General features: G+C 50.5%; 1 protein-coding gene across 1 annotated transcript; it reads left to right on the forward strand.

The window, feature by feature from the left end:
- The first annotated feature begins 16,265 nt into the window (after positions 1–16,265).
- Positions 16,266–20,731, forward strand: LOC135907957 (uncharacterized). The gene is made up of 2 exons (XM_065439772.1): positions 16,266–16,620; positions 19,465–20,731. Exons 1-2 carry the CDS (start codon positions 16,385–16,387, stop codon positions 20,549–20,551), a joined length of 1,323 nt encoding a protein of 440 aa, XP_065295844.1. The 5' UTR covers positions 16,266–16,384; the 3' UTR covers positions 20,552–20,731.

A 20,731-nucleotide genomic window follows, 5' to 3' on the forward strand; every position in this document is an offset into this window, starting at 1 on the left:
TGCGCCACTGGGCGCTGCACCATGCACTCCAAAGGGAGCCTGAGAAGCAGAATTGTTTGTGGAACGGCTGGGTGCCCCACAGGTGGTCGCAGCTGTCCACAGTGCCTTCTGACTGCTCAACGTGTTCGCAGCCAACGGGCAGAAGTCGGAAATGGCTGAGGCCACTGTACCGATCTGCCCACTGTAAGCTCCACAGGGAGCCGATGAGGGGCGAAGTGGCAACAGACTGCCGCTAGCTCCACTGGGAACAGCTGTAGACAGCGGTACCGACACGCACGGTTCGGGGAGCGCCAAGGCTCCGTTCCCGTACTGAGCTACGTCCACTCCAGTGGGAGCGGTATCATAGCGCCTCGCTGTCGTGTTCACCCCACTGGGGGCGGCAGTACCCAAGCGTGTGTGTATGCTCGGCTCGAGGAGGGACAAGGTCCCGGTCTCTCACAAAGCGATCTCTGCTAACGTAATGAGGGGACAACGGCCGCTCTGGTTAGCAGACATGGTGCGGTCAGCCAGATCGCTCAGGCGTTAAGGCTTTCCGAATGAGTTGCCAGGGCTTTTATGTGACAACAGCCTGCTGTTAGCTCCGCAGGGAACCGTTACGGGCAAATGTGCAGGCACCCTTGACCAAGCTCTCTGGAAAGTCTGTCGAGTGGCATTGGGGACCTGAGCAGCAAGAGGCGTTTCGCCGTCTGTCTAGCGCCATTGCGGAGACAGCGCAGCTCCGTCTGCCCGACCTGACCAGAGAGTTTGTTGTCCAGACTGACGCGAGCGATTTGGGATTAGGAGCCATCCTCCTACAGGTATTTGATGGCGCGTTGCAGCCGCTGGCCTTTGCCAGCCGCTCCTTGACACCCTCGGAGAGGAATTATTCCGTGACCGAGAAAAAATGCCTCACCATCGTGTTTGCACTGCGTAAGTTCGATGTCTACCTTGACGGGACAAAATTCGTCGTGCAAACAGACCACAGTGCGCTAAGCTGGGTGATGCGGCTCCGTGAGCCTGCGGGCCGGCTCGCGCACTGGGCCCTCCTGATACAGCATTATGACTTGTCAGTGCAATATCGAAAGGGGAGCACCAACGTGGTAGCTGACGCGCTATCTCGTGCTCCATTGTCCACCGGGAGCCTTCCTCTAGGTGCGACAGCCGATGGCGGCGCCTTTGCGCCAGCAAGTATCAGGGGCGAAACGGTGGCCGAGCCGCCGAGTGGTGAGAAAGGTGAGCCCGCAAACGGGCAAACTCGTGCCGCTATCCAGGCAAGCAGCGTGCCGCAAAGCAGGCGAGAGGGGGAGCTTCTTGAAAGCGAACCCACGACGCCGACGCGGGCGGTAGGGATGGCTGCAGTCCTGAGTGGGGACGAGGCCAGGCCCGCATGCGTGGGTACTGGAATTGCATTCAGCCGTAAAGAGCTACTGACGGCCCAGCAAAATGACCCGTTTCGTCGCGCTTTGAGCGACAGTTTCCGGGAGACAGAGCGCCGAGACGCTGCTTGTACTGCAGCGGGCGCGGTGGAGGCGAAGTCAGCGTGTGTCGCTGTGGCCTCTGGGGATTCATATTTGCTGGATCATGATGGGCTCGTGCTGAAGTACATAGCCACCGATGATGAGTCCGTAGGCGCCTTTAAGGTGGTTATCACCAAGAGTCTGAGAGGCGCACTGTTGCGATTCTCTCACAACGAACCCTTGGCCGGTCATATGGGTGGCTCCAAAGTTTTTGCAAAACTGAGCTAAACTGTGACCTGGCCGGGCATGACGCGGGATATACTCCGCTATTGTCGCTCCTGCCATGTCTGTCAAATGGGGAAATCACGAGGAGGCAAGCCACCTGGATTGATGAAACCAATTGACAGTGTGCGTCCGTGGCAGATAGCCACCTGCTATCTAATGGGGCCTTTTCCCAGGAGTAAGCAGGGGTATAGCTACTTGTTGGTAGTTGCTCATCATTTTTCGAAATGGGTTGAACTGTTTCCTCTTCGGAAGGTGACAGCACGGGTGGTGCTAGGAAAGATCCTAGAAGTGTTCAATCGGTTCGGCTACCTGGAAAGGCTGATCACGGACAATGCGTCCTATTTCACCGCTCGGGTGTGTGGTGCGACGTGTCGTTCCTTTGGAATTGACCACCGCACTACTTCGCCCTACCATCCCCAGTCCAACCTGACAGAGCGAATGAACAGAACGCTCAAACCCATGCTGTGCCTTTGCCGAGCGCCAGAAGGATTGGGCTGACCACTTGAACGAGCTCGCGTTCGCCATCCAAACCTCTGAAAATCGTTCAACTGGTTCCTCTCCTGCCTTCCTCAATTTTGGAAGACAGCTGGCGAACCCTATGACCAGGGTAATTCGCCGCCAGCACGGGGATGAGAAGGCGCAGGCAGACCGCTCTGCTTACGCATCGAAGCTTCGGGACTGTCTTTGCCAGGCGCTCTGCAGAGCAAGGCAGAGCTTGACGATGGCTAGAGCCCAGCAAAAGGCTCAGTACGATCGCAAGCACCGCCACCTTTCATTTAAGGTGGGTGATCTGGTCCTGAAGCGGAACCACGCGCTTGGCGATGCTAGTAATGGGTTCTCAGCCTCGCTGGCGCCTAAGTGGCTTGGTCCGTACCGAGTGCAGAGTTTGCTCTCCGCTCGTGTACTTGTTGAATTAAGGGTCCCCCTTCGGGGAAACTTAGTCGTGTCCATGTCGCAGACCTGAAAGCCTATGTCGCTCGGGCTGGCGATTTCACGTCCGAGTCCGTTCGCACAAGGCGCCAGCGACAGGGCACACCCGTTGTGGCCAACCGCAACCGGTACAGTCTGAGGAAGCGATCACCTGTGTGATATCGCGCCGGACGGCGGACCCTCTCGGCCACCGAAGGCCCTCAGGCAACGCGCAGCCTCAGTAAGCAAACTTCTTTCTCGACGGGCGTTCCCCGAAAAGAAGTCTTGTCGCAGCCCATGCTAAGTAATTTAGCTCAAAGTGCATGTTCCTTTCATTGTGTATATGCGATTGCGTGTTACTCCTACGTAAATACTTTTTTTATTTTTTGTGCATGTAAGTGCTCGTACTTTTTAATAAGCATGCGTGCGTGCTTGTTTTGCCTTGCTGTAAATAGCGACGAACCGTAGTTTTCCGTGTAGTTAACTGGCCGCCAGTGCTGTGTCGCGGGTTTTCTTCGCTGGCCCATTCGGGGCGGTAGACGTTGCGGGAACGCAGCGAGGAGTCGCGGTTTTTGTTTTGTATGTGTTTTTTTTTTGTTTGGGAGGCCAGTTTGCACGTCGGCTACTGCTTTCCTTTTGAGGGGGAAGCTGCGGTCGCCTGGCTGTTGCTTCCGGATGTGCGCATGCGGGAGGACCGTCGTTGCAGGGTTGTGGTGTGCTTGCGCGGCTAGTTGAGGGCGGCAGCGGGGGTGACTGCCGTAAAGGCGTGCAAGACGCTTGTTGTGTTGTTCTTTTGTCGGGCTCTGCGACGCGGCTGCAGCCGCTGTGTGTGCGCGCGTCTGGCGGCATTCCTGTGAACGTGTTGCGTGGGGGTGGTGTGTGCGTGTGTGTGTGCGCCCGTGCCCGGGGCGAGTGTGCGTGCGCGCTTCGTTGGACACCCTAGATCGCCGGTGGCTTCCCCGACCTTGTGTCCCTACTCGCAACACCTCGGGGAAAAGCGAGCGAAACCCACTGCGGCCCACGACGCGAGACCCACCTCGCTTCCCCCGGCTGACGGAGGGGATGTTTTACGGCATAGGTCCCATCTAAGAGTAACGGAATAGGGCTGCGCTGGCGGTCCTGGCCCAATTCCTTGAGCGCAACTTTGAACCGCCGTTTGTGTGTGTGTGCTGCCGTGTGTGCATTGCTGGCCGCCTCGGTGGGGATCGAGACGGACGGGCGAATGGAGAGGCTTCCCGCGTTTTTTCGGGCGCCTCCGTAACTCTTGCGTGTTGTGCGCGGGCACTTGTCTCCCTGACTTCGAGGCGCAAGGTGCACCATCGATGGCTGCGCAGTCCTCCACAAACGGCGACCGTCGCGGCGACTCCGCTCTGCAGCATCCAGGGCCAAGGGCAAAAGAAAGGCTTGGCTCGCAACGGGACCAGCTGGTTGTGGCCGGCCCGGCCCCTCGGTGGAGGCGGACATCCTAGAGGAACCGCCGGCCGGGTCAGACGAGTGCTCTGCGGCAGGACCGGGCTGCGAGGAGTGTGGCCACCTGGACGTGCCAGCAAGATGGGGCGCCACCCCTGACCTCCTGCAGCAGCGCCCCATGGAAAGCGCAGAGGTGGGTTCGCCGAGATAGGGAGGTGAGCCTGGCGCACCATCCATTCCGCGGGCGCACGGCTCGGCGGCCGTGCAGTACCCCCTTCTGGACGGCGTCCGCTGTTGCCGGCTATGTGCCCCGCCGGTCTACTCTCAGAGCCATTTCCGAAGTTCTCTGTACCGGGCTCGAGAAAGGGCCCTTTTCGAGGCTGGTGCTGGCAACCGCAATCCGGCACCAAGCAGCCCTCAGATTGCGGACTCGGATTTGGCGGCATTGTGCCGGCAACGCTTACGGGAGAACCCCGGGTTCGCGGCAATGGTCGGTGCGGCGACCCCGACGGCGGCTATCGAGGAGAATACGGCGCCGGGCGTCAAGACCAAGGTGACGGGCTGCGGAGCTTCCCCCACACCACCGCGTCATACCGAAGAACTGATGCACGAACTGGGGGGGCTTTTGTGGCCGTGACCGGGCGTTGCGCAGGGGAGCGTGGGCACGAACATAGCGCTATGGGACTCCCGTGAGTGCCATTTTCCTTGTTCGGGCCACCATTATTATTATCATTTTGTTTTGTTGTGTTATCATTTTGTCTTTTGTGTTTAACTTTACTATACTATACGCGTTTCTTTGTGTAACGGTAAATAATCTTCGTTGGGGTGGAACATTATTACCGTTTCCCCCGCTCCTGCGTTGCTGTTTTTTTTTTTATTTGCGTGTGTGCTTTGCCTTTCGTATATGCCGTGACTCCTAATAATATTATACTGATGTAACTTTGTCAAATGGTTTCCGTTCGTGTTTTCTTTGTATCTATCAGTAATTATTCTTTTTTTTTCATGGTTATATTAACATAGACATGCATGGCACTGGTTACGAGCAATTGTAGAAATTTGTTTGGGCTGAGCTGAGGTTCGCGCGCCCCGCTAGTCTGACCACGTCAGGCCGGTGGGAGGGCGATTCAGGAGGGGAGAGTGTGGGAACTGCGTAGCCCATTTCGTTGCAGCGCCATAGCGCAGCACGTTTTGGGCATAGGAGCCGCAGCGCGGCGAGGTCGCTTTCGAACTTCGCGCGCGCGGTCCACCGCTTTCCCTCTCTCTCGTTCCTCCGAGGGCACCGAACGGCAGCGGGACCATAAAACACTTGCTGCTGTCCGACCCCGAACGGTCCAGGGGCTCACCTGATTGGTCTGTTTGGGTGGGAACCAGCGTTCCCTCTCTCCTGGCGATTCAAGTCGACCGAGGAGCGGCAACGCGGGGAGAAGCTCTCGGACAGCGAAACGGTGCGTACTGACTTCCGATTCTCCCGGTCATCCCTTTGTTTGGCCGGTCTCGCCGAAGGTCCTCGAGCCGATGCGGTTGCGTACCTATTCCCTGCTCCTGTTCTGAAGGCTAGGCCGCCGAGACGCGGCTCACTTGACGTGCACCGTCGTACTGCGCCGAGTCGCCCTCGGAGGCTACCCCGAGCTGAAAGAACGTTGCCCTGGTAGCCCAGTCGTTGGGAGCCACCCTCCCGTATAGCGGCGTGCTACGGCGTTTTTGAGATAGTGAGTGTCACTCCTTGACTTGCGGGAGCTTCGGCTCACGAGCCCCGCGCCGATACGGGTGTAGCAGATATCCTGAACGCCTAGGTGGTCGTATATTAAACACCTTCCTTGTACTCTGGGCCTTCTCCTTGCGGCGCTCTGTTTCGCTCCCAGCGGAGACCGAACGAGCGCCCGCTTCGGGCACACGCTACACACGCGGCTGAGCTGATCGTCCCCCTGAGGGGCTCGGATCCTCGGACCCGCGCGGTGGTCTAGGTGACTCCCGGTGGAGCACCGCTATAGGCGGAGACCACAGACTTGAGAAACAAACATTCGGCTGAGACAAATGCAATATGGTTACGCCGAGAAGTCTTCAGTCACCCCTCGATTATTGTGAGTGATCACAGACTCGATCTCACAATGGCACTGTCTTGCGACAACACCAAATTTATTGCCAGTACTACAGAGCTCCAAATGTATGGTACGCAGCTATATACAGATTAATAAACAAATTAAATTCCGCTTGCTTCTATATTTTATACAAGTTACTAAGGCAAGCTTTGTACTTACACATATAGCAGTCCTCACTCCTTTCTCTCGATGATTATAGGATGTGGCTCAGGGTCCAATAAAGCCAGTATTATCATTAACTATTTCCTGCAAGTATCCTAGCATATATTATGAGTTTTCTGTGTCCTTCAAAAGGACTGACCAACAAGTTTTATGACACCCATTGTTTAATTGAATGAAAAGCTTTTTACCGCTCAGTGTTGAATCGTGCAGTCGCAAGGAGGAAACCGCCGTGGAACACCTTTATCAAAATGTTTACATCTGCAGTGAGGATGTAGTCGCTCACTGAAAGCATGCTAGAAACAGTAACAGATGAGCGCAATAGCGATTATAGGCCAGCATTGGTGGGAGCCAGACGACAAGTGCAGTCTCAGCTGTGAGAAAGTAACACTGTTTATGAAACTGATGTTCCTGCGATTAGTGTTTTCCGAAGTGTTAAATCATTGTTACAGTAATAGCCACGTGCACTCCTGGTTTCCTCCCCCACTGCTTTGGTTAGTAGCAAGTCGAGGGTGTTTTTTAGTCAAGCCAAGGTAAGTTACCGAAAGTGAAACGACGCTTTTACGCGTCATGGGCAGTTCAGCGTGTTGCCGAGACATCGCTTTCTTTTTTTTTTTTTTTTGTTATCCGAAGCATCTGGTCGCTCGAAGACCTCAGCGACCTGGAACAAAGCAATTTAAGAGCCACGCGGTGAGTGGGGCAGGTGACGGGATGGCGAAGGGGAGTGGTTTGATAATGCTGGGCATGATGGCGGAGCGCTGTCGTCGTCATTGTGTACCGGCATTCGGGAACTACCACATGGACGTCGGATGTTTCGATAGCTCGCTAAAGGCTGCGAGTTCCAAGCACTGCGAAAATGGAGGCAGATGGGTCCAACACGTCCACAACAGATGTAGATGGGCCTGTGATCGGAAGTGTCTCATTCTGCAGAATTCTGATAACGAGGACGAACGGTTGGGTAACGGTAACTCAGGTGCTGCGGGCGAGCGGTAGTCAGGTCTGTTGATTGGGCAAACCGTCTGTAACCCTGTGTTTGCTAGTTCTTGACGCACAACCATTAGGATACGGGAATTAGTTGCATGGATTCGTCGGGGTTACGCACTTGAATAGTAATTGGGGAGGCAGCTTCAATCTCGCGGCAGATGATGCGCACAATATTGTCGGATGCAGCAGGAACGGGTGGGAGACGGAGGTGCTCGCAAGTAGATATTGCAGCCGTGTTCAGAAGACGTGTCAAGTTTAGAGTAACGCGGTAACTTTTGGCTTCTTCATAGCATCGGTATTCATTGATGACGCCTTGCCCTGTGGATGAGTTCTTAAAAACCAGAAGTGTAAACTCGTCATCCACGAAACCTTTGAGGATTTGCGCAACTTTTTCCGTTTTCGGCATCGTGCCATCGACTTTACGACAAAGTGCGAGCATGTCCTGGATGTACGTCACATAGGACTCGGTGCAAGTCTGAGCTCGGCATGCAAGTTCTGTCTGCACAGCACGACGGCGTCCAATGGTCTTGCCGAACAGCTCGATGAGCTTTTGCTTACATACCTTCCGGGTTGTAATTTAGTGTTTCGTGGTTCAGAAACCACACTTATGCCGTGATCGCCAGGTAAAATATGGTGTTCGCTAGCATGAAAGTAGGGTCCCAATTGTTACTAGTGCTCACCAGTTCGTAGAGTTGCAGCCAATCTTCGACGTCGGTGGTGTCGGTGAGCCTGAAAAGCTACCTGGGTCACGTGGTTGTGTGAAGATGAAGAAGCGGTTGGCGGCGGATGGTTGAGGCAGGGTTGATGACCTGCTCGAAGCATTCTCGCCCCTGCCGTGCGCTGCCGTTGTAGATGCTGCCAAGTTGCGTCCGCTGCGTAGATCCGTCGTGAAACTTGAAAAACCCGCGCTCTCCATCAAAACGTTGCGGGAGAAAAGACGCTTGACAATATATTCACAACATAAATACAGTGGGCAGAAGACAGGCGTACATGATGGAGCCCATGCCCACCATAATCGGCGATCGCCGTCTTCGTCGGTCCCATCATCATCGTTCGCTGCTTTTTTTTCTACACATACTTTTTTTTCTACTTTGGCCCTGCTAATGCTAAGGCATTAACAAAATAAAAAGCCAAGATGACGAAGTGTTAGTCAACTCGTTTGCCTTGCCCTGGGCTCTTGTGCTGTCACAACACTTTGCAATGGAGTTAATATGATTTAAGTTGTGTAATTAGCGACCTAATGCTAATGCATTTTATTTCACTCGGATTTGCTAATAAAGTGCTAATGAATTTTTTTTTTGTTCCTTGCATTGCTTCCTACTTCTGTATGTTCCTACGTCAGAGGGAGACCACACACGTAAGGGTCTCTCAGTACTGAGCGCAGAAAGGGCTCAAGGCTGAGCACAAAGAGTACTGGGGATAGAAGGCACCCTTGACAAACACCACGAGTAACGGGAAATGGTGCACTTTCACGTCCATCAAGAAAATGTACTTCGGACATTTGAATAGACAGTCCTAATAACTTCAACAATATTTGACGAAAAGCCGAACGAGGTCAGTACATTAAATATGTTCAAGGTAACTATGTTCAAGGCGATTTAATGCCTCTTCTTGATCTAATGAAACTAACAGACCACGTGCTGAGCTGGTCAGCGTGCATATCATTATGTCACGAGTAAGGAACGAGAGACTGTATCTCTAGGGATTGAGAATGCCTGAAGGAAGGCATCAGGCTACCCAAGTGTCGAGTGAGAACAGCTGTGAAGGTTTTGTAGACAACGTTAAGAAGCGTAATTGGCCTCCATTCCTCTGGACGAACTGATGATGATTCGTGCTTAGGTATCAGCACAATACGACTGTCGCAATAACTAGACGGGAATTGAAAGGTCTCAAAGCAACTGTTGATAACAGACACGAAAGTGGCACCAATATCTTCCCAGAATATAAGATAAAACTCAAGTAACCCGTGTGGCCCTGGGGACGAGCCACGCTTTATGGAAGATAATGCCGCGTTCACATTGTCAGCTGACGGTCGCGCACAAAGACGTTCAGCGACCTCAGGTGGAACCTGAGGCAGCATGCTAGGCATACTGACGTTACCATGATCCATTCGCATATTCGTACGCTCGATATTTTCAAAATGCGATAGAAAGAGCGAATAATCACGCGCGGCAGGCGACATAACAGGAAGTGCTCTTAGGGCCGCAGAACCGAACGCATTCGGCTGTCTAAAAAACAAGTTTCTCGCAAAGTGCAGAACTTGAGGGTGTGTACACGGATTACGTCTGCATCGCCAAGGAGCAGATGACAAAGACGACGCTGCGATGAGGCGTTAGAGACGCCTCCGTAGCTCACGCTGCCATGACCGCATCAGCGGAGTCAGTTGACTTACCCGAAGAGCAATACGAAGCTTCGTGGCCGTATCCGCCAGTTCTTCTGGCGTGGGTTGTCTGAGTGCACGACCTGCACGAGTGCACGACTGTACGACTGTACAATGCAGACACCACTGCACATTGAGTGCGTCCCATGACTCTGGGTCAGATCTAGAAAGAGAGGTGCGCAAGACTATTGACAAACAAGAGCGCAAGTGCACGTTATGTAGAACGTGGATGTCGACGCGCCAAGGTTTTGCTGATGAAGAATCAAGGAAGCAAACTTCAAGCATGACTGGTCTGTGATCAAAAATATAAACAGGAGATGAAGGTGAAGTTATCACATCAGAGTTGGAGACATACTGAGCTAAATTACTTGGCACATAGGCAAAAACTAACCTGCTTGACGACGCGCCACGTCGCCGCGTCCAGACGAATGAAGAACTATGAAAAAGTCAATATATATCAAGCAACGAAAAGTGCTGGAGGAGGCGACGCAACTCCCATGCGTTCGAACCAGGGCGACCCCAGCCCGGGCCTTGCACATCTGCTCGCGTCTCTAAAACGCAATTGGCATTCCCATCAAGCACAACCAGACGACCATCCTGGAAACACAGGTCCAGGTCACGGAAAAAAATAATTGAACTTAGTGGTCTGTGCAAGTCCATAGATGCACAAAATACGTAACCTAAATCAATATAGCATACAAACAAATGCCACTATCCGCCCTGTCCATTCATAAAGACATGATGATCTCGCAGCAAAACTGTCTTGAATATTATAATACTGACTTCACTAAAACGTGATCCCGCGAAAGAGAAAAAAAACAGTCTAGGGTGAAAGTGCGTTTGAAAGCAAGAACATATACAATGGTGAAAAAAAAATTGCTTCTTTCAAACAGAGAATGTTGCAATTTTTAGAAGGGGCACCGCTGATAATTTCGGCTTGCTTTATAGGACTTTGGTATCTCTGTGCGTTTATTAAAATAATATTCAGGGTGTCAGGGATATTTAATTCAAAGCGTCACCGAACTGACCTGGTCGTCTTGTTCAAGTCGGCACCCCGGGAACAAGTTCAGGGGCACGCAGGACGTCACTTCTTCAACCCTCTCGAGAAGGCCGAGGTTTCTTTGGCCACTGTAACTCGGTGCGGTAATCGAGGGCGCTGTCAGAACCAGAGGCTGACGCGTGGGCATGCTTTACGTCTCGTGGGGATGCCATTTCTACCTCGAGCCCATCCATGCTTGTTGAGAGTCCAACGCCACTATGTGTTCAGAGTCCAACGCCCAGGCTCAAGCTATCTTCAGATAGTGATGTCGGCAGTGGTTGGTCTGCAGGATCGATGTCATCGCCACTGACAACTTCGGCAGCCGGGGGCTCATTCAGATGCAACGGCACAGTGGCTTTTGCAGAAAAGCCCCAAATCAGATGTGGCGTTGTAAGCGACGCAAATGAGGCGGATGAAGCCACCGCAAATTTCGTGGGTGTATCGAGCGAAGAAATCACAGGGCCAGGCGTTGTAGCCCTGTTGAAAACCTTGGTGCACCCAGGACTGATGGTAGCAGCCGAAGTCGAGTCGCTACCGGCCAAAGCATGCGTGTCCTTTGCTGCTTGGGAGGCCAGGGAACATGGCGTGTTTCTGTCGGCCACGTCATCAATAGCACGGTCTTCTTTTTCGGTTGAGAAGGCCGGCGAACAGGGCGTGTTGTGATTGCTCGAGCTGCACATTTCTTTGTCATTTACCGACGCGGGTTGATGCGGTGTCGAAGGAATCTCTTTGGCTACGGCGTCACGCGCAGTCGCGACACGCAACTGACGGCGGCGGTAAGGGGGGAAAGGCTCCAGCAGTAGCGTCTTAGTATGAACGCTGGACAGGGCACACAACCGTAGGGTGTACATCCGCGCAACGCTGGCAGGGACGGTTACATCCGTTGCTTTCGTGGCCATGGATACGACAACAGCCATAGAACGCTGTGGTGGACTGTGCACGGTAGTGGTCGCTGGAGCCGCACAGGCGACACACGCGTTGCAAGCCACCGTAGCCAAACGTCACAGAGGCTCGCAAGTAATTGGGAACCGGGGTTGCGGTGCTCATTTCCATCCGAACGAAGCGTGTGCCCGTGAGCACGCCATGTCGTCCGCTCATCAGATCAGAGTTGACAGACAGAACCTTGCCGTATGGTGGACAACAACATCGAAGACTTGGGCCTTCGAAGGAGTCCACGGCAATGTAGGTGTCATGGCGTGAGATGTAGATGCCCCGGATATGAAACACGCAGGGACGTCAAAAAAAGTCTGCTGTTTATAAAAAGTTTATTCCAACAAGAGACGATACGAACTCAGTCCCAATCACGGCCCAATTCCGCCAGGACAATAACATATACAAAGGGCGAAGCATTGTATGCTTGGCACGTCTTGAAAGAAGCGTACGAGTTTACACCTTTACACTCAGTAACATATAACCACATACTCACGGACACGCAGTTTCACATAAACTTATTGTCACATAACACAAAACGACGTTCAATATATACAAAGTACAAGAGGGCGGAACTTTGGGCCAGTTGGTACGACATGTTTAAAGAGGAAAAGAACCGCGAATTCAGACCGGACGTGACGAAGGAGTGGACAGGACGAGCGGTAACTAGCAACTGAGGTTTGTTACCATAAAACACAATCGACTTGTGTTCTCAGCCCCCTGCAAGTTATCCCAACTAGGCGTGTGTGTCGTGTATGTAGGCGTGTGTCGGATGGTCCGCGCAAGGTCGCCTGTACTACTAAGCACGAGTACCAGTACGTGCCCTGTGCGACCAATGTGGTGTACCAGTTTCCGCTGCAATGCGGCTGCGTTTACTTTGGCCAAACTAGCCAATGTATTAATGATAGATTGGGGCAGCATTTCTGCTCCCTTGAAGGGCGCCAATCTCCCCCGACACACTAGGGAATGCAAAGGTTGCTACCCCAAATTCAATCAAGCCTCATTGCAGGACGCGGATACTCTAGACTTGAGCGAGAAATTATGGAAGCGGCACACATGCGCAGACTTGGGCTTGACACATGTGTAAGTGAGCCTTTGGTGTCTCCCCTAGATAAAGAAACCCGGTCTTTGACTAACCTGTGATAGTTGATTTTTTGCCCCTTTCCAAAGTCATCCAGGGTGCTTTCTGTTACGTGTTTCATTTCGTTCATCAGTACGTCAAGGCACGCTGCGCGCATACGCTGCTATGTGTTTCATGGTACTGCCGCTCGGCCTGTCCAGTCCTTCGTCACGTCCCGTCTGAAGTCGCGGGTCCTTTCTTTTATACAGACACAATGTAACACAATAGTTATGTATAATAGCGATCCTTTCAACACAAGAACAACTGTATTTGAGGGGCACAGTTAAACGGTCTGGGGTTCCCAACCTTTTCTACAGGACCGCGTTATATACGCTAGTTACTCGCCAAAAATATTCCAAAAATATTGCTTCCGATTTCTTTCTAATGGTTGTTCACAATACGACTGAAGCTGTAGCTTATAGTACGGTGAAGTTTTATTTCCATTTCCAATAGCGCCTCTCAAAAGGCAGATACAGGGCACCTACCATCTCTTGACGCTGAACGCCAGCGGCCCGGCAGTCGCGGTGCGGGTTTGCGTCGCCTCGAGAGATGCCGCCACGTTGCGTGGCGCCTGCTTCAGGCGCTTCTCCGCGCCGCGGTGGCTTAGCGGTTATGTATGGTTATAGCGTCGCGCGACGTCACGACTCACTAGATGAAATCCCGGCCGCGGCGGCCGCATTTCGATGGGGTCGAAATGCAAGAACGCCCGTGTCCTGTGCATTCGGAGGCATGTGAAAGATCCCTTGCTACACAAAATCAATCTGCACTCCCCCACCACGGCGTGCCTCATAATGAAATCGTTGTTCTGGCTTGTAAAACCCTATAATTTATTCATTCAGGTTTATGCATATACACCCCACGCACTTCCGGCATCACGGTGAAACAAAACAAAAAATAGAGAATTTTACTTCTTCGGCATTCCGCTAAACACAAGCGGACTGGACGTTTCAGCGCACGAGCAGAAGCGCAAACGTGAAAGGCCTACACGAGCAGCCATGTGGTGGCGGAGCTCAACAAGACAACCATACACTAACATTGCAGTAAGCAGGTGTATTTTACTTCGCTGCTAGTGCATCTTTGGCAGCGGCGTCATTGTGCGCCTACTCGAATGAATAAGGTTGCAGCACTAGAAGAAGCGTCAGGCAGACAGCCTGCAAGACTTTCGAAACAAGCACGGAATTGTGGAATCGTGATAGCAGCGCAGCACGCGGTCATCGCCAGCCACCGAGCTCCCATGCTTGCACACCGCTTTGTGATTGATTGCGCTGTTTCTGACACCCTTATTAGCCCCAGCTTCGGCGGTCATTTAGCTTAGTTCTGAAAGAAACGTAGCTGATTCCTTTTAGCTCCCGTATATTTCTTCGCGGCAGAAAATGAAAGAGCCATTTGGCGGAGACACTTAGGACTGCTTACCTGTGGTAGTGCCAAAGCATTTAGCGATAGGTTTTCGACTCATGTTTTCGATTCAGAGACAGCGCGCTCACTTTATACACCTATGACGTGGCGCCACCGCCTCTCCATAGTCTGTGCCGTCACGTGCTCAAAGATGCGCGCATTAGGCACACCTACAGTCGTCAGCGAGAACCGTGGCGCCACTGTGGCGTCGGGGAAGCGTGCTCCTCGCGAACCCCGGCGGCCGGGTTGGACTGCTACCCAGACCGAAATGTGCCAAATTTTCTTTTCAGAGCCATTAATTTACTTTCTTTACAGGAACCTATCTGACAAATCTGACATCAATCAGAGTATTTTCGATGTGTTTACTTTTTTTTTTACTCTTTGGGCTGTCGGCCATTTTTTGGTACCATCGCTTGGTCACGCCGCTGCCGCCGCATTTTCGGGCAATGGGGCCTAGAATGCTTTCGCATTAAAAGGTAAAGCTACAGATCGATCACGTTCAGGTATTATAGTGCATAGAATTTAAAAGTTTTTTAGCACGTATGTTTCTTCTCTAGCCATGAACAGAATGCTCCTCAACAGAAGCATCTGCTTTTGTAAAAAAAGAACGATAAAAATGATTGAACGAATAAAGCTATCTCAAAATAAAACAGCGAAGAATTTTATTCTTTGGAGACAGTTTAGCCTTGACCGAATTAAACATTTAATAATTTACAATTCCTCCTCGCTGCGATTTCTATTGCTTTTTTCTTTGTCTCCAAACTAAATGTAGTATTTATCCTCACTCCATGCTTTATCAAGACTATAATTTTGTTTTGATGATGTGTGGCGCTTTATAGCACAAAGGACAGGTATCGCCAAAGAGCGTCATTGCAAATGGTAATGTTATTGATGAATTGTGGATTGTATGTAAAATTCATTCCTAATGCGGCTGTAACAGGGACTAGAAACTGTCGCTGTTAACGACGTAAAACATATAGGTAGTCAAATAATTACACTGACATGTTAGTGATATGGGCTATGGAAATTAGGTTTTGTTAAAAATATATGATGCAACAAAACGGTGGCGCTAGAGCTTCAAGAAAGCCATTGAATACGGAGGGTGTTAATCACGTGATAAAAAATTACCTGGCCAAATGACTTTCAGGGTGTCTGCTTTAGCTCAGAACTATTTTCAAATTCAAAAGCGTTTCATTGCTAAGAAAAATGCGGGATGGTGAGGTGTGTTCTCGCGAAATATAGAGGGGCAATAATGTATCCTTTCTGTTTCTATTGCAGGACATTCGATAAGAGCATGAAGAGCTGCGAGATTATTGCCGTAAGTCGGTGGATTCCTCATAGTCAAGGGCTACTGTGATTGTCTCCTATTCTTAATCGCCAAGCAAGTACCTCGTTAATTATATTGTTTTATAATTTTGTTTTTAAATACATTTGTGTTAAAGTTTAGCCAAATCCCAATAGTAACCTTCAAGAAAGAGTTGAAAGGTGTTAACCTTTCAACACGAGCCGCGCTTCGCTCGTGAACCACGCTATCCTTCTTTTTTTTGTGCTGTCATTTTTCAGTTTAGTCTATTCTACCTCCTAGGATCTACATCTACATCGACAATTTATTCCGACAATGGGCTGCGCCTTCGCCTCCCGATTATTAAACAATCCCACTTAGGGGGTACAAAGAATAGGCATTATCATAATCTACCATCGTATTGTCTTCAAGATGCAACAAAAAGTTTAACTTTTGTACTTAGTCACTCTATTTTCAGCCAACCTTCTACCGTTAATGTGTGTCTTGAGCTTTGTGTAACCAATAAAATTTTTTATAGATCTCGTTTAGAGAACCTTCAAGCGCCACCCGATGTGTGGCCGATACTCCGCAGTGGGTATGTGCCACAGTACTTGATGTCGACGCCATCATCGACCCCAAAGTTTTCAAATAAGAATGCTCGGCCTGCCCGTCCCAACGTGGCAGCGGACCGCTGCGCGATAATCGCGTATCTCAGAACCCTCAATAAAATCTTTCCGTCCATCCATACATCTCCTGTCGCCCGATTCATGGCCTACTCCCCCTTAGTGGGAGCGAGCCATGACAGAGGTCCATCATCACCATCATCATCATCGACACCCACGAGCTCGCAGCCTACGTGAAGAGCCAGTGGACCTTTACACATATTTGTTCCTTGCTCTCCAAGTGCCACTCTGTCACCAGACCGCTACAGTATCCGTCAATTCGCGTCCGCGAGCATGCAAGAAAGGCCGAGCAGCACAGTGGTATACCAATCACCGCCCCCGTACTCACCACCTCCGTCCTACTCGAGGTCCGAGATGGTAACAGAGATGGGGTCCTCAGCGACGTCTTTCTCGGTTTCATCCCCGGAGGTGTCGATGCCGGGGCAACCATGGAGCAGTACTAATGGTCTCCCGGTACACATGTCACGGTCCTTATCACAGACGCAAGCTCCACGATTAGTTCCCTCACGGTAAGATCGTCTGTGACGATAGCCCAAAGTGTTTTACGCTGTGAGCTTTTAAATGGGTATGCCGGCAATTTCAGGCATAGAAAAAGGCCGAGTTATATAGAATGGTTATCTCAGTAAAGATGACTCTAAAAAAAGCTTCCACCCTTTAGGGCGTATATTTTGTCCCCGAACAATAATTGTTACCTGTCTTGCTCTTCTTGAAAGCTCTGCGCTCGATAATTTCCCGTCAAGAAGGATAAGTCACACTGATAAGGTGCATGCCATTGGTTAACCGGGATAATCGTGCAATATTGTAAACTAAAGACGCGCAAGACAGTGGTTATTATTTGGGGACAAGATAAGCCTCAATGGGTGCAAAAGTTTTTTTAGAGTACTCGGCTGACCAAAACAGGAGCATTATTTGGGGAGAAAGTAATAGGTGGCTTGAGCACTCGTGAAATTCCCGCACAAGTAGTGGCGCGTGACGTCACCTGTGTTTCGCGTTGGCTTCCCGTACGTCGCATCCATCTTTGTTATCAGATTTCAACCTTCAGTGGATAAATTGGGGTCTTGCACTTACTGTACAACTTTCGTTTATTCCAGCCCCCGTCTACTATGCAAAGGCGACACCGAGGCATTTATGACGTCATAGTATGTCAGCCCAATTTTATGGCGCTATGCACTGTGACGGCGTATATTATTTTGCAAGACAAGAAATGCAACTTGTTTTATTACTTTTCGCGATTATTTGACCCATGAATCACCGGTATGGTTTGTTTTAGATGAGCAATAATAAAACAAAACATACCTTAACTCTGGGAATTTTTTATGCGTGCCGCTGGATGATCCCTTCAGGAGCTCACCCATGCATTGTTTGCGTGGATGCTATCGAACGTTCTTTGATGTAGGTAGCCTGAATACTCAATGAACTCGCATGAGTGGGCGAATAATTGTTGTTGAATGGCGGAGTATTCAATTGTTGAAGATGATCGAGAGTAGAACAGGTCAACACATAGGAAGCTATATTGATGTGTGTCTAGTAAAATATAGAAATACAAAATTGACAAATTCACTAGGAGCGTTGCCTTGGTAGAGCAAGCAGTGGAAAAGTGTCGAGTTAAGACTTGACAGATAGTGAATGGGCAGGGTGTAGATACAAGCGGGTTCCGCCTAATGCGCCTTGTAAAATTCTAAAATTTGGTAATGATCAACAAATTGATTTCCCTCTACGTATGCAAACAGTGACCTCAACCAAACGCTCTCTCATCGTCATGTTTTGGTGGGTTATCGAGTAAACAATGGACGCGACAAGTGCCTAATCTTTCTTGCTCTACAACCCTGTATTTAGGATTCGATCATTGAAGACTCACGTCGCACGACTGGAATGACGTGACGTTCCAGGCATGAGATCGGGCAACTACGAGAATTAGGACATAAACGAGGCCATGAAGTCCTTTCTGGTAGTATTGATTCCTGTTACTGAGTAGTATAACTGTTCATGCAGAGCTAAACGCCGCGCTCTGCTCTCGGAATCAAGGGGCATAAGCCCACACAGCGAGTTTAGTCCCCACAGTTATGAAAAGACCAGAACGCATAAGAGGCACATAACCACACGTAGCATTGCGGTTGTTATGGTCCTCTCATGCGCCCCTCGTCTTTCGCAATTCACAGTTCGTGTTCCGTAATTCAAGATGTTTAACCAATTAGCCAATACGTTCACTTTATCACATAATTGTGCCTGTTGAGCGATTCTCACTGTCTAGTTAAGTGAATTCCATGTTGTGGTCAGCCACGTAGAAATTAGAATCCAGCGGTATCGCAGTTTGTTTTGCGAATTTTAGCACTGTCATGGCTGCAATAATAGTGTCATAAAAGCAACATTCAAGCGGTCGTATATTGCAAAAACAAATGCAAATTCATGCTGCCTCAGAGATAATTACCGAAAATATTATCTTGCTGCAGGGAGCACGTCTCCTTTCTGTCATAAATTTATTTTCATAAGATGCCGGAGCATTCCGGAATTTCTCGAAGAACAAGATTGTCACCGTACACGTTCAAACTTTTTTCTGCCTTTGCAAGCTATGACATTTTGGTGTGTAAAAATATTATAGAATGGCACGGAAAAATAAGGAAATGATTGTCAATGCACGTATGAAATTTTAAAAAGAATAAGTTATGAGATTTTAGGTGCCAAAACCACGATCTGACTATGAGGCCCGCGGTAGCAGGGGATTCCGGAAATTCGTACCACCTGGGGTTCTTTAACCTACGCACAAATCTAAGTACACGGATGTTCTCGCGTTTCTTCCTCATTGAAATGCGCCCGCCATGGCCGGAATTCAATCCCGCGACCTCGTGCTTAGCAGCTCAACACCACAGCCACTAAGTAACCATGGCGGATGTACATATAAAATAAACACCAATGTACGCTTCAAACACCTTCATCGCACCGATCACGTCGCTGCCTGCTCTTCTCCACCATATTTGCTCGAGAGAACGCGAGGTACTTGGCAAGGGCAGCTACATTGTGGGTTTTTTTCTTTTTTTCTTTTGCATAGGTGCATGTTCACGCTGGCCATACCTCAATATACCCTTATCTTTTCATATAATATTTCATTAATACCCAGCCCCTTCATCGCTGGAATAACACCGGGTCGTCGCAGAATCAAACGCTAAATTATGAAGCTATGTGGTCACCAAGCCATAGTTGTTGTTTAGTTTACTATCGACTACGACTACCAGCGCCCTTTGTCGGAGTGGTGGCATGCATAAAAGGTTCATAAGGTTAGTCACGGTGATTTTTCTTTCTCAGTACCGTTAACATTTCCCTTCTTTGTTATTTTATTTCTGTCTCTCAAAACACAGCACCCATATCAGCCGCCACAGCAACATCATCATAGGCAGCTCGGCCAGCCGACTGTCGCTCCCGTCGGTTGCCGAAATTACGCCCTGGCGGGTAACAACTGTGGCTTCGCGCAGACCCGATAACAAGATGGCAAGATACTGGGCTGCAGCGCTCGCTGTTTTCGGCTTCGCTTCCCTCTGCGCTCTCGCTGTTACGGTGCTCAACATGGCCGCGCCAGGCCAGAGCGCGCGCGGCGGAGAGATGGACAATGCCAGGAAGGAACTTAACCTGCGTCTGCAAGAACAGACGCGCATGCTCGAGGTCTTCGGCCTTGAACTGCACTTAGATCGACGGAAGGGCACCAAAGGCGTGACGTTGAAGCGACCACCTTTTTTCTCAATTACCAAAAGGCGGCGAACGAGGGCCACAGCGACCGCCATGACGTATCCAAAGACAGTGCCGGGACATCTGGACAAGACTTACTCGCCTCTCCCTGAAACTACAGACCTCATACCCGGTGGACCCAACGCCGCGTTGCCTCATTTGAGGAGCAGAGCGACGGCGTCACCCACGAATGAAACAGAAGTCGACATACGCACATTGGCCGAGGCTGCCTCCGAAGCAGAGAACCCGAACGACACCACGTGGGTCGGACGCGGAGCCGCTTCGTGGGACTTTATTGAAGCGAATGCCACAACGGACACAGGGGCGCGCAACAAGTCTGTATCGTTCGTGTCAAAGGCCTTGTTCGAGATTTCTTCCGCGCAAGCCGAAGTGTCGGCGTCTCTCCCCACTGAGTCTTCGATGCCACAGAAATTGTACACGGCGGCCCCCATCGCGACAGAGACGCCAGGCGTTTCTGGCTGGACGTCGCCAGCCATGAGCTCCGCGCCTCAGGCATATATCGAAGTCAGCAGTCTGGTTTCGGAATTACCTTTGTCCGGTGGCGACAAAGCGCCCGTCAGAGGCACTACAGCCGTCACCACAGCCGTATTCGTAACTCAACTATTGGCGGGAAATAACTCAAAACGACTTCAAGCTAATCGGTTACACGGTTACAATGACAGCGATTTCAACTTGTTGCGAAGCTGGATCCGAGTGATATGAGTGATCGTGGCGCCGCGGGGCCAAATGCCCTAGGACGCGCTTTATTCTTTTTTTGGACATGTCGGCGCTGGGAGTTGTAATTTTCTTGAACGTCAAAACTTCACCTGCGCACTAAGGAAGCACTACAATAAACGGTGATAGGTTTTAATTCCGAATAAAGGTCTGTGTTGTCGGCGTTCA

Source organism: Dermacentor albipictus, chromosome 1, assembly GCF_038994185.2.
Source record: "Dermacentor albipictus isolate Rhodes 1998 colony chromosome 1, USDA_Dalb.pri_finalv2, whole genome shotgun sequence".
Classification (NCBI taxonomy): Eukaryota; Metazoa; Arthropoda; class Arachnida; order Ixodida; family Ixodidae; genus Dermacentor; species Dermacentor albipictus.

Coding starts and splice junctions, on each gene's coding strand:
- LOC135907957 (XM_065439772.1), top strand. CDS start 16,385: ATGCAAGAAAGGCCGAGCAGCACAGTGGTATACCAATCACCGCCCCCG. Junction 16,621..19,464: donor CCACGATTAGTTCCCTCACG/GTAAGATCGTCT, acceptor CTCAAAACACAG/CACCCATATCAGCCGCCACA.